General features: G+C 40.4%; 1 protein-coding gene across 5 annotated transcripts in view; it reads right to left on the bottom strand.

Annotated features, from left to right (window-relative positions):
• The window catches only part of IL1RAPL1 (interleukin 1 receptor accessory protein like 1), a 638,619-nt gene that overhangs the window by 303,553 nt on the left and 307,921 nt on the right, over positions 1–27,145 (bottom strand). For all 5 annotated transcript variants that reach the window (XM_081908987.1, XM_081908983.1, XM_081908985.1 and 2 more), the window contains one exon: positions 17,877–18,156. In XM_081908987.1, the coding sequence (XP_081765113.1) occupies positions 17,877–18,156 (280 nt within the window). The remainder of the gene's footprint in view (positions 1–17,876; positions 18,157–27,145) is intronic.

Genomic DNA, 27,145 nt, shown 5'->3' with positions numbered 1-27,145 from the left:
CCATACAAATTAGATATAGTGTGATCTTGGAAGGAATTATAGGGCACACTATTATACTATGGGATGCAGCCATCCAAAGGCGGCAAAGTGTTTTCAGGCCAGGTAGGTCACTGCTGATATATTGTTTGTAAATGATAAGGGATCCTTCTGTTTGTTTCTTTTTAAAAAATATTTAACTAGCAAATGGAATGTCAGTGGCAAATACATTTCCTCAGAAATGAAAAGCAAATCTTCAAAAATATTCTAGTGTTTTGCAGCAGCTTGTTCCTGCCTAAGGCTGTAGAGTCTACTCGCTCCCACATGGTGGCCTGGCAGAGTGAAAGAGGGAACAATTCAGAAAGCTCAAAAGCTTCTTGTGTGGTCATTCAATCACCTCAAGTCACAGAGGAGTCTTCAAAAAGGGTAGGATTAACTAGCTCTCTATATTACAAAATGCTAGTATTAAATATTAAGCATTCATTTCTAATGCTACTAATCCAGGAGCAAAGGAGAAACGTTAATGCCATAGTTCTCAGTCCCTGGACTCCAAAAGCCAGGGGCAAAAGCTGTTAAAAGGAGGGAAAACAAGGTCAAAGACCTTGGAATAAATGACACAATGAGGGATCTGTACTGCTGGGAAATGAAATTCATAAGGTGACGTGGTCTGATTACAAAAAGTCTCCTATCATCAGCAACAGGATAAAGCAGGTGCCTTTGTTTTTGACATCTGGTGTCATCCCTCCACTCTGTTGCATCAGAGGAGTGCTCTGCTAAAATCTTAGATTCCATTAAAAAAGAAAGAAAAAAGAACTCAAGACAGTTAAAAACGATCAAGTATCAAGCAACGTATGAAACCAAGTGATAATAATACACAAATCAGCAATAATAGTTTTTGGCATGGCAAGTCAAAAATTAGCCAAGCATAAAACCACAACGATTTCATGATTCAATTAAAAAGAATAATACATAGAACCACATTAAAAAGTGAAACGGCATTAATATAGCACACAGAAAAGGTAAGTACTAGGACTTGGGAGACCAGGATTAAAATCCCCACTTGGCCATAAACCCCGCTGGGTGATCTTGGGCCAGTCACTGCCTCTCAGCCTAACCTACCTCACAGAAAGGAAGGGGAGAACTTTGTACACCACCTTGAGTTCCGTGGAGGGGAAAGTGGAATATAAATACAATAAACAAACAAACATGAAGGATTCCCCCTTCTAGTAGGTTTTAAGGCTTTAATTCAATTATCTAATGCCTAGTTTTATTATAGATGTAGCACTTGGTTAATATTAGTTGAAAATATGATGCAAATCATCATGTACCACCATTAAAACATCTATTGCAGTAATGAACAAGACAAGAAACTACTGTACAGGGGTGTGTGTGTGTGTGTGTGTGTGTGTGTATGCACACGTATTGTCGCATTCTAATCTTTGAAAGTTGACTCCTGTTCTCTGATAGGTACTATTGATTGCTCGAGCAGCTCCAAATTATTATCATTTTCACATTTTCGGTGAATTGCCAAGAGGTTATTTCAATACCGTCACATCAGGGATCTTTCTCTTACTCTCCTGCTTCATGTTACAAAGATAACTGCTGTTAAAATCATCTTCTCCGTTTATGCAAAGCCACCTGTACTCCAATATCAATCTTTTCAGAACATTCCCATCTTCCTCATCATCTTTTACATCTCATTTCTAGCTTATCTATTGAATAAGTCAAACCCATTCAATGGGTTGGTGCCACCTGGCATTGCTGTTGTTGCTGCTGCTGCTGTATCTTATTACACACCCTTCACTGGAAGGATTACAACTATTTCAAATACAATATTAAAAACAATTAAAAACAACTGCCAATCACAAAATAGGATGGGTCCTTAAAATACACATCTCAGGTCTCAAAGGCCAGGGCAAAGAAGTATATCTTCAGTACTTGGCAAAAGCTGTATAGTGAAGATACCAGATACACCTCTGTGGGCTCAGAATTCCACAGTCACAGAGAATGTCCTCTCTCAGGCCAACACCACTCCAAGTTTCTGACGTTGGCAGACCTACCAAGAGGGCATCTCTCCCAGTCCACCCAAGTGGGGGTCTTTAGGGGAGGAAGCAGACTTTCAGACAGTTGGGGCCTGAATTGTTTTGAGCTTTAAACACTAGCATGAGCACTTTAAATTGGGCCTAGAAATGAAGTGGCCACTAGTACAGCTGTTTTAAAAGAAGAGTTATATGAGTTCTGAAGCCCAGCCAGTAATCTGTTCACTGAATTTTGGACCAGATGAAGTTTTCAAGTAATTTTTAAGAGCAGCCCATGATAATACAATCTGGAAGTTATCAGAGCACAGAGTTCTGTGGCCATGTCATCTCTGTACAAAAGGGGATACAACTAGGAAACCAGCTGGAGCTGGGGGGGAAACATATCTAGTCACCAAGGCCACCTAAGCCTCCAGTGACAAGGTTGTGAGAAGCACCCCTAAGCTATGGGACATATAACACCTCCGCTGTTTCATGAATCAGCTTCAAGTTATTGACCCAAATGGAACAAAGAAACAGCTAAGTGTCATCGACATATTGGTGATACCTCATTTCAAATCTCCTAATGACAGCTTCCAGTGGTTTCATATAGACGTTATATAGCATTTGGGGTGGAGGTGGAACCTTGCAGGTCACCAAAGGACAACTCCCATGGCTCCAAAGAGTAGCCTCCTGTAACTAGCTTCTGGAAGCTGCCCTGAAGGTAGGAGCAGAACCACTGAAGTACAGTGCGAACCATTCACACTTATCTGAGATGCTGCAGAAGGTCCCTGTGGACAACAGTATCAAAAACCACCAAGAAAACAATGTGAATGAGCAGGGTCACACACCCACTATCTCCCTATCTTGGTCAGGGTGACCTAGGCAGTTTCAGTTCCATGACCAGGCCTAAAGCCAGACTGGAATGGATTCAAGTAATCAGTTTTCTCCAAGTATACCTAAAACTGAACTGCCACCACTTTCTCAAGCACCTTTCTCAATAAGGGGAAATTTGACATTGGACAATAGTTGTTTAACATATCTGGGTGCAGAGAGGCCCCTATAGCAGGGTCACACACACAGCAGCAGCACCACCTCCTCTAAGGCAGATGGTACTTTCCCCTCGTCTAGTGAAGCATTAATCGTTCCCTGGACCCACTTTGTCACACAAACACACACCATGGTTAGCTCTAAGAAGTCAATTTGGGCAAGCGCCAAGGAGCCAGGTGGTCAGCCACACTTCCTTAAAAAGCTTGTCAACTTCCTCAGGTAGCAATCATCAAAATTGATCTAGATAGAGAAACCAGTGCTCTAGACAACTCCATCACACTTATTCTAACTGTGGCATCCAACTCTGTATGAATCTGCATGATTTCGTCCTAAACTGCATTGCAAGTTGTTCCAGCAGGCTTCCAAGTGAGAGAGAGCAGTGCTTTCTTGGCCAGATGACAAAAGCCCATTTACCACTCAGGAAAATTCTGCCAGAAGCTGCTTGAGGACACAATGTTGGCAAACAAGTAAGCTTTGTTTGCTGCCACCATTACGTGGTAGGCATAGCAGTGCAACCTCACCCATGTTTCGTCATGTTCGGAGAAAGACTTACACAAAATGGCTTTAGCCATTTATAAGACATAGATTTTCTTGCTGGTAAAAATTCTGAGCTCTGCACAATACATAGATCTAAGGGTCTAAGACATAGAGTCCCTTTCTGATATGCACTTGATGCATAGGCCATTGATGATGGCATACAATTGGACTGTACCTGGGAAACCCTCTTTTACTTTCTGGAATTCTGGTCTCTGCCAAAACTGAATATTCAAATACATAGAGAAGAAATTCACAGCTTGAATCCCTTACCTTGAATCTTTGTTCAAAATTTACAAATACCCATATTATTGAATCATGGTTTATATTTATGTGACTCACAATGAACACTGAAGTCCCGATTCCAAGTGAACCTAGCAGGGCTTTAATTCAAAAATATTTGTCACTGTTGTCATGGGAATTTTATAGACATTTTAACTTTTATTTGGGTCAGACACAATATTTCCTATTTAGCATGCAGCGGGAAAACATTTTAGTTTTTCAAAGCCTTTAATACATTGGTAGAAATAAACCAGGATGCCATGAAATAATATGATTAAGACTGAACCTGTTTCCTCAATAATATTCTAAATTTATGAGTTGAGTCAACTGGAAACATCAAACGTACCAGTAAACATTGATCCCAATACATAAAATGTAGTTTAGTGATTTGACAATGTTAGAACAAAGTTAAGTTCCACTTCAATAGGCGTATGACTCTGTACTGAGACCATTGTCTGCAGATGAAATGACAAAATAATATACCTTCCAAAGTCAGATCAACAGACAGACAAATCTCATTTGCTGCTTTCTTTGATAAGAAATTTAGCTTCAAAACGCTAATCCTAAAACGTGTTATGGGTAGATTGGAGTTTGTATGAACTAGTGCACATAATGAAATAAAATTATGTATTATAAAATGATAAATTCAATTGATAACTGGTTTTAACATTCTTCATGATGTTTAGTTAATGATTTCTAAGAGCTTATGAAAATCTAAGCCCATTGTTGCATGCATCGCTGGGGAATGAAAAGGAGAGTTATTGAGAGAAAAACTTGCTGAATCTCAGATGATTATATTATCTGCATGTAATTTATTTCAACTCATTTAAGCCTGGTTTCACTTTCCTCATTTGCCTTAGAGGACTTTTTCCTGAGGACCAAGCCCTGTCTCTACATTCCCAAACATGTGCAAGTAGCTGTGTTTGGTGTTTGTTTGTGTGTGCATTTGTGTAACCATAAACTGAGGCATTAATAGTTCCACCCATGTGCTTACCAGAGACACTTGTCCCTTGTCCCTGGTGGGAAGGACTCAAGGGAGCATATGAGAGGCTGCCGCTTGTGCAGCACCTAGAAAAGAAACAGCAGGCTCCTGCTGCTTCTGCTCTCTCATTTGCATGAACCTTTGGAGAAGGGACAGAAAGAGTGGGAGAAACTCCAGCTGTTTCTTGCCTTCTCCAAAGCTTCCAGAGCGAGAAATGAACCCGCCTCTCTAGCCAACCCTCTAGGCAACATCTTTTCCTTACCTATAGAGGGCTTTGGAGCACAAAAGCTCCTTTTTCCTATCTTCTTCAAAGCTTCCTTCAGATCAGAAAAAAATATATGCTGTGTTCCCCCCTTGAAACATGGACAGCTGGAAGGAGAAGCATCTTGCAGCAAGCTTTGGTACAGAAAAAGAACCATTTCTCTTGCTGTTTCTGTCCTTCTCCAAAGCTTCACACAAGTCAGAAAATATTTTTTGGTGACTGCATCTAGAGGGCTTGGAAAGAAGGTGAGTCCCCCCTGATCCGCCAAGAGAGATTTGTTTGAAGAACAAACGAAACAGCAGGCATTTCTCCCACCGTTCTTAACATATTCTAGCCAAAACTCCCCTCTTTCTGAAGCTCTGTGTGCTTGCTAGAGGGTTTGGGAAAGAGGCAGAGTCTTGTTACTTCCATAATAGTTTGGGGCAGGTTAAAACAGCAGCAGCAGAAGCTCCAGCTTTTACTTGTGTTTCCACTATACCAGTGTTTCCCAACCTTGGGCCTCCAGATGTTTTTTGGCCTACAACTCCCATCATCCCTAGCAAGCAAGACCAGTGGTCAGGGATGATGGGAATTGTAGTTCAAAAACAGCTGGAGTCCCAAGGTTGGGAAACACTGCACTATACTACATCACAATCTAGAAAAAACCCAGAGCCCTTTTATGAAGTTCTCTAAATGTAGCAAGAGGGTGGGGAGCTGGTTGTGAGGACCAACAGAGGCTTGGGCTAGGAAGCCATATTGATATTTGTAGACTCCTGGATAAGCTGTCTTTCCCCTAAAAGAGGCTTCCTCAAACTCGGCCCTCCAGATGTTTTTGGCCTACAACTCCCATGATCCCTAGCTAGCAGGACCAGTGGTCAGGGATGATGGGAATTGTAGACTCAAAACATCTGGAGGGCTGAGTTTGAGGAAGCCTGCCCTAAAATGTACATATTTTAAGAGATCCTTCAAAAGAGCTTCCTTATGACATCATAACTACCATAACCTAAAAAGTGGAGGATGAGGGCAAATAGCTTCTAAAATGTTTTTTTTTTAAAAAATTAAAGGTCAGTTGAAACAATCAGAATAAAAAGTGGTGTATTACAAGCTTTTTTCTTTCCAGGGAAGTTTTAGAGAAGCTGTCAGTGCATGGTGGAAGAAAATAGATATTAGTAAATATGAGGGATTTATTTATCTTATTCATAAGATGCATCATAAAATAAATTCTCTACCTGGTATTCAGAAAAATAAAGCACAACAATAAAGTATTCCAATAAAAATCTATAAAAAGTTTTAAAAATATGTTAGGAATTCAGTGTAGCAGTAAGGAGATCATTACATCAGTTCAAGCATTGTAGCTTGCCAGATGGAGTGATCACCCCTCTTCTTCCCCTGTGCCTTGTTCTGGGATTTCCCCTGATACCCAGAGCCAACTGGGAGGCACACAGGGGGAGCAGAGGGGGTGAAAAGATCTATTGTTCTAGCAAAATATCTTGTGCTGGCTTCCGCTATGAGGATTCATTAGTTGAATTCAGCTTGAAACATTTAAAAATTTCGCGCTAGACATGAACAAGTATTTCTGGTCTGCATCCCTTTCACCTGTGTTCATTCTTGAGTCCACTCTGTTCCATGTCCACATTAAAGTCTTATACAGCATGTTCTCCTTCATGTAGAGCACGTGTTGCGGGGTCTAACAGCACACCCCCTCTTGGTTACTGGGCGGGGCCATTTGGATGGCCATGACTGTGATTGTGCCAATTTGGGTTGCTGGGGGAGATTTTGATGTTACCATTTAGAGGGTTGGCCCAAAGGTTATATATTCTTAGCACACAGCTTTTTTCAGTCTCTTTTGCTGTGTGCATCCAATCGCCCGTCCACCCTCCCTAATTTAGGGCTGTTGCGTTTGACATTGCTAGGCCTGTCATGGGGTCATCTGCTTTTGGGGCAGGGGCCTGGTAGGAATTTTGTCCATTGGCAGATTGGCTGGTGCCATTTGGTTTTTGCCTACTGCGTAGCAAATCGTCACAACTTGTAAGGTTGCGGTTAGGCATTGGTTAATTGTTGGTTGGTGGAGGGGATGTAGTTGGCAGTGCCTGCCCCTCCAATGCTGCTGCTGCAAGGGAATTCCATTAAAGGAATCCAGGGGCTTGCCATGCTTTTGTCCGAATCCCTGGTCTGGGGCTTGGGCCGCACAAGCCCTGGGAGCATGCGGGGAGAGGTGAGGGCCTGGGGCTCAGCTCCATTTTCTCCCCAATATTGTTTTCCCTTACTGGCTTTCGCTGGAATCCGGAAGTCAGTTCTGTCCCTGGACGGGGACAGTTAGTCGGAACCAATGCCTAAGCAACCACTCACATTTATGTATTTTAATGAAGTTGTGGCCAAAATTATGCCAAAAACCTTAAACAAAAATTCTGCATGAATTGTGATTTATTTAGGGGGTGGCTTGGGGACCTTGTCACACAAATAATAAACAGGAAATGCTGCCATCATGCTGCAGTTTGCTTGGCTCATGAGGGGTGACAATGCAAACTAGATATGATGGTAGACATTTGAGACCTGCTGGACCAGTGGAGGAGTGAGATGGAAGCCCGAAGGTAGGCAGGTGTATAGGGAGGGAGTGGTAAACAGGTGTACCTTCAACAGGTTACCTACACTGCCCATGGTTGGTGACTGCCTGATCTCAATAGGTAGGGGAGCATTCCATAAGGTAGGTGCTAACATTCTTATTATCGAAAAACTTTATTGACTAAAGCAGTCCAGCTGACCCAGATATTAAAATCTTCAGGGGAAGCCCTTCTTGCCTCTGGGTGAAGCCAGCACTGGCTATAAGAGATAAGGCCTTCTCTGTGATGGTCCCCTGTTTGTGAAATTCCCCTCAGAAGTATGGCTGAAGTATGGAAGAAGTGGCTCTCTCACTGTTTCACCTATGTTGCCACTTGAAGACATGTGTTCACCCAGGCCTGAGGAGGCAACTTTTCTTTTGAACAAAAAAAGTACATGTTATTTAAAAACAAAAGTTTCTAAAATCACAGCAGTTTCTGCAATGGCAATAAGTAATGCTGTTTTAAGATACCGTGTTTTTTTCTTACTTTTTTTTCTACCTCTTGGAACAGATGGGTAGTTTTAAAAGGAAGCTGCTAATTGCCTATTTAAAATAGTTTCATATGACTCACTTAGAATCAATTCCTGCAATTAGCAAAGTAGAAGCTACAATAACCTTTTGTACTTCTAAATTGTAGGATTATTTTACTTTTCTCTTCTTTCAACAACAAAGGTGTTAATCTCACTTTTCTAAATGCAGAGGTATTAAAAATGTAGTCAGACAGCAAGGGGGTTTAGAAATTAAGAAAATGCGGAGACATCTTCAGTTAATGGTCACAGTCACTTCACACTCTTGTATTTTTGCTTAAAACAAATTGCCACCAAGAGTTTGATATCTAAATGGGTATTAGTCTTCTTGACGCATGCAAAGATGTTTGTGTTCTGATCACAGGAATTCCCTAGCTTATAATGCTATGTTTTCTTTTAGTGAAGCTATTTTTCTACACCAATTCATAAATACATATTGAGTGATGGAGGAGCAGCTGCAAAACACTGTATAATGTAGTGTGACATGAAGGAAACCAAACATACTATCTGAGGGGCATAGTCCAGGTTCACATGATGATTTCCCCTCAAGAAAAAGGGTGCCTGCCCCCCATGTTAGTATGTATAGACTCACAACAACATATTTTATGGGGAAAGGTGGGGGGGGCCAAACATCATAAAAGAGGATAATGGGTAGGATTCAACTAATAAGTCCCAACAGCAGAAGCCTACACAAAGATGTCCGCTTGTGCAAATCAGCTTTCACCCACTCCTCATCCTGTTCCCCAAGCCCCCCAAATGGGCTCTGGGGGCTTGGAACAACTCCCAGAACAGTGTGCTGGGGAAGAAGAGGGTCACTGATCAGTCTGTCAAACTGAAATGCTTGCCATGATGGAATTATCAACACTGTGTGACACTGATTTCCTCCCTATATCCGAATGATCTAGGAACCAATGCTATATCCAAGTTGACTCATCCAAGTCCAGTAAAGTCCAGTAAGGTGGTCAGTGTTCCCAGCCTGCCATTTTACATCATTACCAAGCAGACTTCCTCTTGTGAGGTGGGGGGTGACGGGCAGCGGGGCAGGGCAGGGCAGGGTGGGGAGGATAGTCCAGAGAAAAGAGGTATCTTGGAGGGCTTATCCATAAGACATGGGTGGTCAGAAAGATTGTTTCCAGCTGGCCTACATGGGGCTTGTAGTTTTCACTCTGCCTCAGTTAGACAGCATTGGAAAGCCTCTCCTCTTCCCCAAGGGGAGGGGTTGTGAGCAGGTCTTGCTTCCCGTGCTTCACAGTGGGCATGGATGGCCCACTGCGTCACAAAGAGTCCCTGACCTGCGTCATGCCCACAGCCAGCCAATACGGCTGTCTGGGGGCATGCGTGGTTTGCCACTTTTAAATGAGTGTGGGACTGTGGCTCAGTCTGTTTGTTTCCTGCATGCACAGAACTCGCTCAGATCTCCTGTGCACGAGGCGCTTCTTGGTTCAGAGCTTTTCTTTCAGCACCCTTGGAACCTTCCTTCCTGCTCCATCCTGTTTAGGCAGCCCTGTTTATGGAAGCTTTTAATGTTTAATAGGTTATTGTATTTTAGTGTTTTGTTGGAAGCCACCCAGAGTGGCTGGGGTGAACCCAGCCAGATGGGCAGGGTATAAATATTATTATTATTATTATTATTATTATTATTATTATTATTATTCACGGGTGGCGCTGTGGGTAAAACCTCAGTGCCTAGGACTTGCTGATCGTAAGGTCGGTGGTTCGAATCCCCGCGGCGGGGTGAGCTCCCGTCGTTCGGTCCCAGCTCCTGCCCACCTAGCAGTTCGAAAGCACCCCTAAGTGCAAGTAGATAAATAGGGACCGCTTTCTAGTGGGAAGGTAAACGGCGTTTCCGTGTGCAGCGCTGGTGCTGGCTCGCCAGATGCAGCTTCGTCACGCTGGCCACGTGACCCGGAAGTGTCTTTGGACAGCGCTGGCTCCCAGCTTCTTAAGTGAGATGAGCGCGCAACCCTAGAGTCAGTCACGACTGGCCCAGTCGGGCAGGGGTACCTTTACCTTTTATTATTATTATTATTATTATTATTATTATTATTATTATTATCCTGTGGGTGCCAACTGGCAAACACCTGAGCCTGTCTGCTCTCACCGTGCGCAGCCTCCCCACTCTTCAAACAGCTGATGTTTGGAGGGTTTCAAAGGGCTTTCTTTCTGCGGCTGCTGCAGCTTCCTTTCTGCAGGGACTTTGGTGGCGTGAAAACATCGTTGTGTGTTGGAGGGTAGGTTGTGGCCATCACCTACCCCTCCCCTTGAAGGGTATTCTGTTAAAGGAATCTGTCCGATGCCCAGGTGGTGGCTAGGGCAATGGCACAACCCTCCGGTGACTCTAGAGGAAAGCTTCCAGTTGATTTGCATCAACAAGCTCCCCCTATAGGTTGTTAACCCTTGTGTAACTCCCTGCAGAGTAGGAAGGAATCAAGTATAGACTGTTCGGATCCAATGCCCAAGCCAATACCACTCACATTCTGTAACCAATAAAGTTGTGGCCTTTTTTTAGCCCATTAACCTAAATTACTTGTGTCCATGTGTCTTATTTCATCACAAAGCGGGGAGCGGGGCCTCGACTCACAACTACAACCCATGTTCACTTTAAGGAAAGGAAACTTCTGGACATGGTCAGGAAGATCTCTGTGTATAGGCAGAGTAGTTCAAATACATTAATTGAGCGAAGAGGCATAAGAAACTACACCAACCTCTTGGTGGTGGTTCTCCCTCTGTGAAACACCTTCCCTGGTGAGGTGTGCCTGTTGTCCTCAATACTCAATACCACCAGGAGAAAGTTCAAAACGTTCCTGTTTATCCAGGCCTTTGATGGCCGACAGACACCAGCCATTGCAACCTTGAAATTAATAACTGTGAGGATATGTGATCGCTTTAAAATACTTTTAGATGTTTTAAATATTTTGGATGATTTTATATAGTTTTTAAATGATGAAAACATGTTTTATTTTTGTTGTTATTCTATTGTTTTAACACATTGATGTTTGCTTCATGTTTACTCCTTTGGGAGGAAGGATACACACAGAGACACATGCTCATGTCAAGCAATTAGGAATGAACACTGAGACCTTAAAGATGATGCCTACAAGGCAGGCAGCTCTTCCTGTCACTACCCCACCTCTTCACAAGGATAAATTCAGGTACAGGGTGGGAGGGCTATTGCTAGTTTCCTTGGGTTTTTTAAAGCTTTCTCAAGAAAAACCCCCAGAAAGACCCTGCATTTTTAAATAATTCTAAGGGGAAAAAACACCAAAGCTCAGAAACACTGGCGAAAGCCAGTCACATAACCCATCACTCATTTTAAACCTTTCTACGCATGACCCACCTTCCCACTCCTTGCTACCAGTCATCTTGCTGTTCCTGCCAGTTTCTCATGACAACAGTGCTTTTCTGCTCATTTGGGACTTACCTTGTTGATACCATTTTGATATAAATGAAAATGAAGGCAGTGGCTTGCCTTAAGACCCCGACTTACAAATTCCTCTGCAGAAATAGCACAACTGTAAAGCAATATTCGATGAGACAAGGATGTTCATAAAACAAGTGTTGTTTAACTAGACAGCTACAGTCTTCTTCACCCTTTAAAGTTCTTCTCTACTCCAGAGGCATTCTTGCCCAGGAGCATGCATTCAGTTAAGTGATCCTTTAAAATTTCACATTCATGCTTGGTTAAGCATAAGGGGGGCGGGGGATACAGACTCAAATATATCCAAGTCCTATGAGTTTGATAAAAATTGGCTGTGAAACATATGACTTCCATCATATCTCTGCCACCCTGTTTATAGTTAGATTTTAAAACAGCATACAAAATCTGAAGTTGAACATTTTTGAGATGCAGAATAGAAGGCCTAATTTTGAATCTAAGCAAGAAAGTGTTGATTATAATAGTCACAGTTCATTAGGCTGCATCTCTAAAGTTGCCTTGAATATGCTTTCTTAGAAGCTTAATGTCTGTTGTATATTTGGCAGAATAATGTAAGACCTATGGGTTAACAAAAATATGGCATTTTGTTTGCTTGTAGATTTGTTATTTTATCTTGCTAAAGTGTGATAGCTCCACTGACCACTGAAATATCAAAATGAAATCTGATACGCATATTCAAGTTTCAGTTTCAGATCAAAAGCTGAATCCATTTTAAAGAGGACCTGAAAGATGTGCAACAATGGTCGGTTACCCAGTCAGGGGTGGCAGCAGTTGCAGCCCATCACATCAGGGTCCAAGACCCCCTCAGAGCAATGTCTTCACTTTGGTCTCCTCCCACCCCTTAAAAAGCTACCTAGAACTGACCTCTGCATTGTATCATCTCCTTGATATCTGAGGTAGTAGAATGAACATTAGTCAGCATATTACTGACACCATTGTATGTTATATATTTAGACCTAAGTTTAAACACTACACAATTCTAAAAAATGACAGGGAAGATATAAAGCACAATGCCATATAATATGTCACTGGAGCATGAGACATAAGAACAAAAACTGATATTAAGTTTTGGACAACTTTTACATTTCCGGTTTGAACTTCACACTCATTTTCAAAGTGGGAAGAATGATTCACAATAAATTTTAATGAGACATCTGAAGGAAGAACTGTTGAACATTACGTTTTAGTAGTTATTAAGTTCAGACAAGTAAGTAACTCAATAACACATTTCTGTGATGTCTGACTCATAGCATCACAGAATCGTACAATTGGAACGGTCATCTCTTCCAACCACCTGCAGGAATCTCAACTAAAGCATCCATGACAGATGGACATCCAACCTCTGCTTAAAAAGCACCAAGGAAAGAAAAGTCCACCACCCTCTGAGGTGAGGGAGTCTGCTCCACTGCTGAACAGCTCTTACTACTAGCTTTTTAGTTTTGAAAAAAGAAGCTAAATGTTGGGAAATTTAGGACAGACCAAAAGGATGCACTTCTTCACACAGCAAATCACTCCCACAAGATGCAGCAATGGCCACCAACTTGGCTTTAAGAAGGAATTGGAAAAATTCAGGACAGCTAAGGGTATTAATGGCTTCTACTCATGATATGTACTACCACCTGGTATCAGAGTGGATATGCCTCAGTTGCTGGAGAATATGAGTGACAGAGTGCTACTGCACTTATGTTCTGTTTGTGGACTTCCTGTAAACCACTGATTAGTCACTGTGAAAGAAGGATGCTAGACTTGATGGGCTTTTGGTCTGTCCCAGCCAGGCTCATTTTATGTTCTCTTATGTTACCTTTGAACTAGCTCACTGTTGTGTGACCAAGAATATTACATACTGACCCAGAAAATCATTTAGGTACAGGAGGAAGACAAACGGATGCATCTGTATCAACAACTAAGGCTACAATATATGATTTAGAGAGGTTATGAATCAGCATAAAAATAAAGAAGATTTGGCCATACCCATTACCCAAAGGCATTTTTTACATCCCTATATTGATGTAATCCAAAATACCTGTTTTTTTAGCCGGGTATGAGTGCTCCAAATGATTGTCAGCAAAGTGGTTGTCCTACCTGCTTGGCATAGAATGCTGTTGTAATTAGCTTAGGTCCCATGGTTACATATTAAAAAACTGCAAGCTTGAATATAAACTGGATGATTTTTATAACACATGTTATAATAAAACTCCTATATGCTCCTATACATTGAAAGAAGCCCTACATCAACCATGAGTATCCATTAAGTATAATCATTTTATGGGGAGTTGTAGCTGGCTACAGTAAACTATATTCTCCCTTAGAATCTGAAGACTGATGAGTCATTAAATCGAGACTGAACAGGAAAAAGTTTGAATTTGAAACCTAATACCATGGTAGAGCCACTCTAAAAACATAAAAGTTGCCTAAGCAGAATTCCTATAAAAATACATTCATTATACAATACCTTAGTCAAACAATAGTTAAATGCATCAGTGTGTCTAATGCAAGTCTTTACATTCAGTAATGGTCTCCTTCAATTTTTTCAGTGACCAATCTAGTGATGCAGACAAATTTCTGTAAATGAAAACCAGTTTATCCCACACAGTGAAAAGGCTCATAAAAGTAAATGGGCTTTATATTTAATGTGAACCCCTAGCAATCTCCTCAATGTCAATGCTCTTAGGGTTATAAGAAAAAGTTACAGCTGTGGTAATGCTGTTTCCTGGCTGCCGATTGTTAGTATTCATTCCCCATGGTAAATCCCAGATCTGTTGTCCGGTAGAATGCTTTTTACAGCATTTACAACAAAGAAGCTTGGGATTGTACCAATATTGTTTTCTTTTATTAGAATTCTGTCTTTTTATTACACACCTGGAATGGCATTCATATCTCCTCCACTCATATGAGAGAATGGGGGTTAATGCTACCACAAATACAGCTTTATCTGAAGGCATTTTGACACAGATTGCCAGGTTACAACTTGGAGATTGATCCTGTATCTTTACATTTCTCACTTAAGTGGCAGGTTCATAAGCCAAATCTTTCCCTGCCTGTTTTGACTCTGGTCCTTTCATTTGTTTCCCTCAACAAGAGCCAAATGATTCCACAAGTATGCAGCATACCAGGTAAACAAGGATGGCTGAAAAGGTAGGAGAAAATAAATGGGACCTAAATTCTACTGTGTTATCTCATCCTGTGTTGGACATATAAGCATCATCTTATATGGGAAACCAGGAGAATGATGGGCATTGAGGTGGGCGCAGTGCAAACATATGATCAGCAGCACTGAATTGGCTGTGCCAGTGTGTTCACACTGTGCCAATCATGTTGCTGACTCGCCCCTCCCAGTACGCCAGAGTGATGACGAGAGATCAAGTAAGCAGCAGCGCCCCACCAACTGCTTCTGGACTGTACACATCCATAAATGTTTCGAGCTTCCAGCCAGAAGACACCACAAAATCCATTGATACCATGGATCTATTCACAACTTAAGAATTCCAAACAGGCATTCTTCAAACTACAGTATTCACCCAATGAAGTGGGAGTGGAAAAACAATTACAAACAAACAAATCCTGACTGTACTCAGGAATAATCTACTAGAACAACCCTAGAAGAATGATAGAACATGTCATTTATAGTTCTCAGCTGAAACCGCTCAAATGTATCATCAATTCTATAACCAATACTGGACTAAGACACTTTCCATGGGCCTTGGGTGGTAGGCCAGCACTTGCTTATAGACAGTTTCTCTCCTAACTAAAACAGCTACTCACCAGCAACAGCAGGCCACACAGCAGAGATACAGACATAGGGAAGAGCCAAAACAGAGTATCTATCTATCATCTATCTATCATAGATGATCTATATCTATATCTATAGATCTATGATCTATATCTATCTATCTATCTATCTATCTATCTATCTATCTATCTATCTATCTATCATCTATCATCTATCATCTATATCTATCTATCATCTATCTATCATCTATCTATCATTTATCAATCTATGTGATGTTGCCTTATCTATGCGAGGATGCATTTGTTATCAACAACTGTTTTATGGATTATCATGGAAAATTTTGAAATTATCAGTGTCCTGCATTTTTTCCTGCATTTTATTTCCTCTGACATCACTCCTTACAATCCCCCCACAACCATGATGTATACCTGTAACTTAGGACAACACTTTAATGCTTTTGATAAATTGCAATCCACAATAGCTTAGGCAATAACCATTTGCTAACACTTAAAGAGTCAAGACTCTTAGAAAATACAGACGGCTTAAGCTTTTCGAGAAGCCCACAGGTCAGTATATTCATCTCTATTACTAATAAATATAGGTCCCATATCATGCTAATATTCTTAATTATGTTTTGAAATCCAACAATCAATAACATGGCAGTTCACAACCAGGTGAAGAAGCATGATGCTTTTTATGGTTCACAATGGGGAAATAAAAAGCTCAGCATTTATCTATAATGACTATAGATTGTTTAAATAAATGGTCAAAATTGTCAGCACTTTCAGCAGAGGGAACAAATTGTGAATTGACAGATAAACTGTATAAATTTGCTGTAAATATGGTTCTTTTACTGTAGGACACCATTAAGAACATTTCCTTGAGTCTAAGCAATTATTGACCTTTACAGCCTCTTCATGTGTTGTACTTCCTTTCTGAAAGTGGATATAATAATAATAAGGAAAAATACGTATTGTTGAGGATGGAGTGCATAATGAGGTGAGACTAGATGGAAATCTGCAGAAAATAGGAAGCTATTGCAATCATTTCAATAAGAAGTATCAAGGACTAGAGATGACAAAGACTACACGGTCCACTTCTGGGTTTTCTCACTCCTGGTTATGAAGTCAGACAATCTTTATAACAGGTGTGCTTTCTTCCCAGTCACATTTTCAGGAGTGTAATTTATTATGGATCTTGCAGTATGCAGGTAACTGAGTCATATCTACAGATATGTGTCAATGAAGAGCTATCAGAGCTTTTACAGTCTTTCTGCAAAGGGCAATAAGCAAAATGTTACAACCCATTTAGCAATAAACTGTGCATTTTCTCTTCAAGGCTTTTCCTGCATTTTTTATGTGCATCATTTAACCTATCTCTAAATTTAATTCTATATTCTCTGGTAATTTTCAAAATCTGAGTTGGAGCCCAGATGGTTTCTGTTTTCTCCATGGGCAGGAAAATATATCTCAGTATGAATCACTTTAGCGATGCAGAAAGAAGTGGAAAAGCAGAATATGCATTTCAAAAGCAAGAACTGTGAGAAGTGATGCGCTGTATGGGAGCTGCTTGTGTCCATGTATGCATCATTTAAGAAGGCGCTGAGATAATCTCAGTCCCATTGCAGAATGCAACTGAAAGATGGCTATAAAAAGGTGCAAGTTAAAGAAAGTGTTTTTGTTCAACCAGCTCTTCCTTCAGCAATCATTTCTATATATATTCTAGTAATTCATATTTCCATCATGTAGAAAACTCTGCAGATTTCAAACAACAACAAAAATCCGGGGGAGGAGGACAGACTGGATTTCCTTGTCTTAGGGAATGCAAGGATCTGTCAATTTCAGTTCCCTCGGTCTTTCATTTTTCTAATTCTCCATTCAGTTTTTCACATTTTATAGCAATTTGCTTTATAAAAATTCCACCAGCATTTTAGTGTGATTTCCCTCCCTAATAAACACATTGGTATATGCAGTTTTGACTAATGCACACATTTTTGAAAATTATCCAATGTAGTGCATTTTTGTATGTTATTTTCATTAATATCTTAATTATTATGCACAGCTTTCACCTAATATATGGTTGCAGAAATGCATTGCAAAATATGGATAGGTGTGTTTATGTTTGCATATAGTTTCAGAAAGTGTGAATTTGATAGATTTGGCTTGGAACTCATACTGAATTGAATTTCTCTTCCATCCCTAGCTAATCTTAACACTTCCAATAAGCAATATTTTCTTTCTCAGGGAACAGCAAAGTCATAGATACGACTTTTATGTCTGTCCCAAATGATGACATGTCAAAGATGGTATATTTGAAGCAAACTCATCCAAGGTCTACATATATTAATAAAATTATTTTCTATTATAAAGCAAATGAATGTAAATATACTGAAGAGGTAAAGATCATGGTTCAATGATAATATAAGATTCATCAGGTGCTGTAAAGACAAAGAAATGTTTATATAGCTTTCCTTTGCGACTTGTTGAAAAATGTAAACCACATACCTTATGACACATGCATAAAGCCCACTGTCTTGGGGCACTGTTGGACGAAACCAAATGGCATCTTCCTCTTTGCTCATTCTAGTTCCATCAAAAGCTATAGGTTCCTCAAAATCTCCAGGTCCAGAGCTTTTGTACCACATTAAACTGAGTCCAGCACTTTGTGCTAGGGTGTAATTTGCTCTTATATATCCATAAAACAATGCACACTTTATACGAACAGGTTCTCCCACTAAGACTTGATACTTCTTGTAATCCACTGACCAGTCAGTACATCCATCCGCTAAAAGAGAAAAGAAGAAGAAAAGACAATTATGTGGTATACTGCTGAATATATAGCACAGTTCCTACTTAATTTGTAATTGTACTTCTTTGAAGTTGTCATGCCAGAGTTACTGATTCAAAGCAAAATACTTTAGATTGGTTTCACTGAATATGCAGCCAAGACTGACCACAAAAATTGCTTTCCCTATTGGTGCCATATTTTCCACAGTGTGGGACAATCAGCAAATCTCATCAACCAACTGGATAATTTAAGTGATAAGTAAGAAATTATCCTTTCTCTTCACTATATCCTTAGGCTGAATTATCACAAAATATTTGATTGAAATATGTGCAACAGAGTCCATCTAGCCCAGAGGGTGTCATAATCACTGAACAGCATTAATCAAATATCTTCAAGTTAATAACAGAAATGAAAGAAGGGAATTATCCCATCTTTTAAAAAATGTGGCAAGTTAATGGCTGCAAACTGGAAAGTTTAGGTTAGATCCTAAGTTAGGGGGAGGCGAGGTATTAATGTTAAGCCTAATTGCACAGCAGAACAAAATGTCAAGATAAATTATTCAGGTCATTATGACTGGGTATTCTACAGCAAATTTACTGGAAATATCTGACTTTTCTGTATTTAAAATTACTAGGAGTTAAACAAAATCATCCAAGTGGTTATGTGTGTGTGTGATTATAACTGCTAAAACTATCTAATCTAATCTGATCCTGTGAGATAGAACAGGTTATTTACTCTGAGGAGCACCACTTTCCATTTAATCTACTTATTTATAATGATATGAAAGGGGAGGACAATATTCTAGAATCCCGTCTTGCTTACAGCCAGCCAGAGCTGAATATGCAATTCTGAGTTTCTCTCCTTGAAAGCTTGGGGCAAGCCTAACTCTAAATTTGGAGGCCTGATCTCTTCCGCATCCCCCACAAGCCCCCTGCGAGATCCTTCTGATTTTGGTAGTGGCAAAGAAGAGGAAAAAATAGATACAGTCCTGAAGTGAGTGGAAGCCAACATTTGACCATTTGATGACTGGAGAGAGGGTAATAATTTCCTCCTTAGCTGATCTGCATGGACTTCTAAAAAGAAGACCAACTAATCAGCAATGTTAAATAGCAGAGGGTGTGGGCCTGCAAATAACACTTTTTTTTATAAGACAGCTTCCCCACTCCTATTTGAGGCTCTTTTATTATAAGACAGTTTCCCCACTCCTATTTGAGGCTCTGGAGGCTGACATGGGAGTACAGGGGCTATATTAATAGCAAGAAGGCTTAGAAGCTGTTGCAGGTCCCCAAGGGTGTGACTGCCAGCTGGCTGTCCAGCGCATGGAAGCCCCTTCACAAGGGATTTGGAGAAGTCAGTGGGGCTGCCCACCTGTCAATCATGCAGTATTATAATGGTGTCATGTGGCTGACAGGTGGGTGACCCTGCCAACCTCTAAAAATTGGCCCATGAGGCTACGCTTGTTTTCGGAACAGTGGTCATTAGATGGCTACAACAGCTGTGATAGCTCTGTTCTTAGGAAAGTGAAGCTTGTATACATAAAGAGCTATCTATATGTGCCTTTTGTTCATGAAGTGTATATGATGACGGGTTCAAAACACATATAACAGTTCGTGATTAACTCAATTTTGCACCCCATTCCCTATCCCACTTTGTAGCTACATACAAGTGTTTTGGATGAAACACTTGCATAAATTATACATAGACATGGGAGGAAAACATTTTGTGTCATAAGCACAAGGAGCATGAACATTGTCTGTCCCCTAGTTATACAGGTAGTCTCTAAGTCCTCGATTACATAGTTCAGAAATATGGAAGAATTTATTATCCATTATCCGTTTTCATTCATGGTTAACAGAAGTTTGGTTATGCAGAACTGTTAGACTTCAGTTAGCTCAGCTGATAATATATCATGCTGTAACACTCTATGATTATCCATTTATTTGTGCCACTTAAAATCCACATCTGCATATTTATTATGTTGGAAACCACTTTGCTTTCAATCTGTTCGATGAGTTCACCATGCTTTTAAATTTCAAAAAATACATACTATAAAGGAGTATTCAAATGAGTCCTGGGAAATGCGAAATATTTTTAAATCTTATGATGGTTGGCTTGTTGCAACTGCAACAAATTCAGAATATCAAAAGCTAAAATACAGAGAATATTATCATCACAATAGCAATACTGTATCAGGAATCCAAGTTTGGAGAAATAGCAAAAGTCTCATCAAAAGTACCTTACACTTAGTGTTAAACACTGAATCCATAATCTTAGGCACACAAACCGAAACTCATTCCTGCTGAGCTAGTGAGGGATAGAGGTGCGGCTTCTAGAGAAATGTAATCGCTAAGAAGGCTTCCCAGCTACCCCACATTTTCAAACCATGATTGGATCCTGCCAGTCCTTGATAATTCCAGGTCAGTCCTGAGACCTTGTCTGATCAAGAGGCACCACTGTCTTTTTCTACCACTATGAACCTGGCAATACATTACATACACCAAATGTAGTAGACATATGTAGCTAACCTTTACCTGTTCTAAATTCTGAATCTCTGCCAAGAAGATAAGATTGAAGGGGAAAAACACAGGATAGAGATTTTGCTGAACATTTTTTTTTATCATTTCATTATTTGTCTATATTTAAGTTTCTCCTTAGAGGCCTCATTCCGTGCCCCCAAAGTGTGGGATGCCTTTCCCTGGTGGTTTTGCCCAGTATCTTGTCCGTGCAATGGGCTCGTGGGGAAAAAGTTGTCCCATGAGTCCTTGCAAAGAGGAGGGAAAAGCCTATATGAGACAGTTTTCCCTGGAACAGCTTCCCGTTCATCCTCAGGTTGGAGCCTTCACTGAACAATTTTGGGTTGCTGGTTAACAGGACCAGAAATGGTTTTTTTCCCCAACCTGATTGGCACTTGGTTGAGGGTATTTTGCCTTTCCATCAATGAAATTATGACCTTCCTTTGTTAGGCAAAGAAGTTGTTTCTTGAGGGCGGAAATGGCATTGGGCAGGATCAACATAGTATAGGAGGCCCCCATAAGGGGTCTGAGGGGAGGATTGACCACAGCACTCCCAAACTTAGGTTGGGGTATCTGCCTGGCTAGAATCTGCACCCGGGTCACCCAGTGAGAACTTGCTTGCCCTGCCTGCTGCTGTCAATAAAGAATTGGCCTGATTTTATCCCACCACCATTGTACAGTCTGGTTATTTTGCTGCTCTCATGGGTCACATAATGCGCTTGCCTGGGCAATGTAATTTTCATCTGGAGTTGCAAGCAGAGAGCAGGGAAAGTTATTCCTGCACAAAAATAAGGTGAAAAAGCAACAGCCAGTAATATCTGTTCTCCTGTGTTTTTAATTGAAATCCCATTCTCTCTGCTTATCTCTGGGAGATCCTGCAGTATTCTCAATAGGGGTGTGCATCAGATTTGGGCAGATTCTGACTTTGGGACTTCTGACCTAAAGTGAGATCCTTCCAAAGAACTAAAAACCAAATCAGGGGACACCTAACTAATTTGGGGCAATCCATAGATTCTGACATTAAAAAGCAATAACAGTACAGTATGTCTGCAGAAAGAAAGAAAGAAAGAAAGAAAGAAAGAAAGAAAGAAAGAAAGAAAGAAAGAAAGATAGATGGCCTCCAAGCTTTCAGTATAAGATATATACTCTAGGATGGAGAGAAGGCAAAGGGATAACTCTTTTGCCTAATTTTTAATACGATCACAATGCTTTTGGGGGAGGGATTTTGCAGTAATATATCACCTTGTTCTTGCTTTTGGTGCTAGTAAATTCTGCAAGTGGTACTTGCTGAAAAAAATGCTGAACATTCAAGTCTTTCTACTTCTGTGTCATATGCCTAGACATCCACTCTTGTCAAATCATTTTTGTCACCACAGGAAAAACCCTGTTGTTATTTATCTAAAATTTTGCAGGATTTATCCCCTTAAAAGGAGCTGCCAACCTTGCAAATTTCACCCACTTCTGCTTTTAAAAATAAAATAAAATAAAAACTTGAAAGGTGAGGAGCACACAAATCCCAGACTCTTCATGTGAAAATTGGCTGACCTTAACCGCTCTTGGAGGACTACTGTGCTTGTAAATCTATCCAATTATGTCAAAAGGGGGTGGGGAGTTATAGCTGTGCTTAAATGTCCCCAATAATAGCAAAAGGAAAGGCACAAAGTTTAGGATATACAGTGGTACCTCAGGTTACATACGCTTCAGGTTACAGACTCTGCTAACCCAGAATTAGTGCTTCAGGTTAAGAACTTTGCTTCAGGATAAGAGCAGAAATTGTGCTCCAGCGGCATGGCGGCTGCGGGAGGCCCCATTAGCTAAAGTGGTGCTTCAGGTTAAGAACAGTTTCAGGTTAAGAACGGACCTCCAGAACGAATTAAGTACTTCACTAGAGGTACCACTATACTGAATAATGATTTGGATTTGAACCTGAGCCAGATTGAAGCTTCTAGATTAATCTAAACCAAACTGCTCTGTTTTCTGAAGCACTGTATCAGGGTTGAAATGAAACCTTTTCAACAGCTAAAGCTTGGTTCCAAACGATAATCACTATTCAAGTGTAATGTTTTATCAGGTCTTCATTGCTTGCCTGCAATATGGATTATCAGCCAACTGCTCATGTTCCTGTATCCAGTCTTTCTAGTCCTTTTCTGTCATCCCCTAGACATACACCAAAGTACACACATTTTGCAAAAGAGCTTTCTTATTTTTATTTTTAAAATTTAGGCTAGTGATCAGTGACAGGTGCTACCAGTAGTGGTGGTTATTTCAGCATTTTGCTACTCATTACCACATTCATTTATGTAAATTCACCATATTTATGTTTTAACTTATTACCCACCCAGAACTGAATGAATGAAAAAAATCTGTAATTGCCTGCCAAACCTATTATAATCAAGGTCACTGTGGTACCTATGAAGACTATAAGCACCATATTTAACCACGAGAACTGTATATAGAAATGGGTGGCTAAAATGTATTATTAATATGAGTTACATGTAGCCATGCATATGCACTATACTTGAGAAAAAGTTTTCTAAAAGCCCATTCCAGATAAATGCAGATGCAGCAGTGGCTGGGGGAATAAACATTCAAAGGATAATAATGAATGGATTAGCAAAAAACTAAAAACAGGATCTATTTATATTTTGCTGTAGTGGTTGCTATGTCTGGTCAAGTTTGAAATCTTCATTAATGACTTAGATGAAAAAGCAAATAATACACATGAGCAGTAAACTTGCAAGTCAGGTGGCTAGAAATTGTAAAAAAGAACTATATTGTTCACTACACTTATCAGCTTCTTTTTATCTGACCATTTCCCCTCCTTCAGTCCCATCTGTGGAATAAATTGTTGCAGTGATGATGAACTGATAGATTCACTAGGCTCAAACTTCCCTCTGTCTAAATTTCCATTACCACACCTTCCTACTACCAATCATACTTCCTTCTTACTTTTATAATTGAGGAAACACTCGAATTATTCACACAAAAAGAAACTTCAGAGATCCTTTCAATGAAGTGGCTGAAGTACCTAATCTCTGTTTTAAGCTGCAAACAGTTATTGCACCTGATAATAGCACAATGTAGGGAATAAGATGAATATCATTTACCCAGTTGTTTCCTTGAATAGCTTTTGCGGATGAAGTAAACCACAGTATATCACTGTCCTCATAATGAGATCGTTCTGCTGGATAAACAAGCTCCCTGCAGGCTATACCTGCTGATCAGACCCAGTGAACCAAATATTTAACCATTCTGAGGGGGCCCTCTCCGCCATCCTCAAAATTGCACACACTGATTCAAGGTAAAATTTGATTCAGAGAAGTAGAAAATTGAGCCACTAACTCCTGGGCCTGTTGCTACAACCTGGTTTAATAACAGAGCTTCAATTCAATTTCTACGTTCTGTGAGGTAATACAAGTCCCAGAGTTTCCAATACAGCTCAAGAAATCTAAATTCCTGTTATATCTTACCAATTTAAGTAGAGAACTAAAACAAACCAAAAGTCCAGAAAGGGAAACTGTACAAACAACATGTAAAAAGGACTGTAATAAAAACCATAGAAGATATGAGAATTTTTACATGCCTGTATTTACAAATAACATAAAACACGAAGGCATTTAAGATAAAGATTTTTTTAATCCTTCATTCCTATCATAATTGCCAGCTAGCACTCCTACTGTACCATGGCCAGCTATCAACAAAACTAGTATGTTCAGAAGCATCTTTGTATATTTTACAAATTGTTTCTTTTTATAAGTTTAGCACAATGATTTGTAGCAAATGAGGTAAATAATATTTGTGAATTTGTTTCAGATGTGCAGAGAAATTTTGGGAGGGGCAAGGGAGATAATATGTGGAGATGCTGCATTATGAATGGATGAACCTGTCAATTCTGGCATCTCTCAATTTCTCATTTTTCCAGTCTTAAATTCATTCCACATCAGTGGTTTTATTCTGTTTTTAAATTAAAAGGGCCTTACGAAAATTATAAATTTGTCCTAAAATGATAAATTTTGCATGCAATATTGCCAAATATAAACATTTTTGCAATCATCTCTAATTTAATGCATTTTTGTATGCTATATTTTCTGACGTATACATTTTAGGTGTACAGTGGTACCTTGGGTTACAGGTGCTTCAGGTTACAGAAGCTTCAGGTTACAGACTCCGCTAACCCAGAAATAGTACCTCGGGTTAAGAACTTTGCTTCAGGATGAGAACAGAAATCACGTGACGGCGGTGCAGTGGCAGCAGGAGGCCCCATTAGCTGAAGTGGTGCTTCAGGTTAAGAACAGTTTCAGGTTAAGAACGGACCTCCAGAGCGAATTAAGTTCTTAACCCAAGGTACCACTGTACTCTCCCTTATATTAAAAGTATTTTTGAGCTCAAATTTTGCATAACAAAATTCAAAGAAGTGCAAATTGAATTTTGTTCCTGTCCCTAGTCCAGAATGCAGTGTTTGGTTTTAATTCAATTGGCTAGCTAGTGATCATTCCACTAAAACTAAGCTAGTTTACGTCATTTGCAGCTAACACCAAGCTGGAAGGGGTACCTAATGCTGCAGAAGACAGAATTGGGATTCAATATGACCTTAACAGATTGGATAACTGGGCTACACTTTGGCAAGAAAAACCTGCTTCATAAGTATAAGGCGATGGACACCTTACTTGCCAGTAGTACATATTAAAAAGATCTAGTGGTTGTAGTACTGTGTGCGCAGCTGTCTCCTGGTGGGCAAGCTTCAAGCTTTGCAAGAGAGCAGCTTCAATCTCCAGCTAGTAAGCCATGGTGCAAAGGTGTGGGAGGGCTGCAGAATGAAAAGAGGAGGCTTTGGGGGAGGCAAGGAAGGGGTGATGGTGAGATGAGCACCCTCCCACCACCGCAGAACCTTCTCTCATTCCAAAGACATGTTTCAAACAGTCAAAAACACTCAAGGAGGGTGCAAATCAGGATAGGAGAGGGGGTGCTTTAAGCCCCAAGAAGGAGCCCTGGAGGGCTGTATTTGATTCCTGAGCCCGATATTCCCTATCCATGTTCTCACCTAACACCCTTAACAAACAACAGGGGGACACAATTTTCTAGTTTGCATCAGGTAGCAAAATATCTTGGGCTGGTCTTGGTATTGGAGCACTCTGGGGAGGAACCCACAGCACCACGGAGAGCTCCTAGAGAGTAACTTTTCCCAGAAAGAGTTGGGCATTAACTGAGATTTTTTGAGCCGCCATCTCCAGTCTGCCTCTGCTAGGCTCTGCTCCCTTTTGAAGAACTAAAATCTCTAAATGGCCAATCCTGCGGCCAGAAGAAAGGCAATTCTGCATTGGACTGGCAAGGTAGTGTGGGAAGCACAATTATCCAAGCACAGGAGAAGGTGCCTATGAGGTCCTGGTTCCAATTCTATGGCCCCTTGTGTCATGGCATCTGGTTCAGTGTGCTGCAGCCTACTAGATTTGGGTCTAGTATAACCTGTCCACTAGATTCCAACTTGGTGCCTTGGTTGCTGCTGGACTCCACGCTCATGTCATCTTCTCCTCAAAGTCACCATTCATACACTCCCCATCTTAGTGTGTGCGGGGGGATAGAGTGCTTTAGGCTCCCCATCCTGGCTTATTGAGACTTCAGTGTGGCTTTCCCTATTGGCACTGGGAACAGCTAAGTAGCACACAGAGCTGTTATATGAGCAGCAAGGAGGGGAAGGGATGAATCAGCTAGGGAGAGACTGCGTGGTAAGCAGTTGTATCTACATGCCTAGGATTCCCCACAAGTGAGGACTCCGAAATGCTCAACATTTCCTCTGCAAAACTTGATGGAATAAATCAGAGAAATCCATATACTTCAGCTTAATCAAGAGTCTCTGGGATGGTTCCAATAGACTTTGGTGTGAAATGTAGTTTCAGAATAAGCTGTCTGCAGATCTCATGGTTCAAAATATATGTGCAGCTTCTTCCCTTCCCTTTCAATTCACATTGCACTATGTATCCTCATGAAACAGTTTTGTGCTTATAGGTAATTTTGCATAGTTGACTCGGAAGCTGTATGCCATGGGGGTAAATACAGTGAATTGGTAAAGTAACCTCAATAGGCAAAGCTAATGGTAAATGCTGTATCTTTACTGGAAACACATTATAAGATTGGCTGTTTCAATCAAAACACACTTTAAGGCACAGAAAAAAAATATACTTTGGCTATAGCCGAGCATGTGAAAACCAGACTTGGATTTTCAAAAGAGGTTAATGGAGTTCAGTACTCAAATCTCATCAAGATTTATAGAAATTAGATGCAAAACTCCCTTGGCTCCTATAAAATTCCCAGACCTGGTTTATTTGATAGCTGGCAATTCCAGGTAATTGATTCACTCTCTCTGTCTCCCCCACCCCTGAAAGAAAACAAACTGGTAGTATAAGAGATGGAAAAACTAACCCCTTAAACAACCCTTATACATGCCATAAAAATCAAACATACACAAAAAGGTGCTT

This window comes from Podarcis melisellensis (assembly GCF_964234715.1).
Source record: "Podarcis melisellensis genome assembly, chromosome: 4".
In the NCBI taxonomy this organism is placed as follows: domain Eukaryota; kingdom Metazoa; phylum Chordata; class Lepidosauria; order Squamata; family Lacertidae; genus Podarcis; species Podarcis melisellensis.
This window is presented reverse-complemented; position numbering and strand designations above follow the sequence as displayed.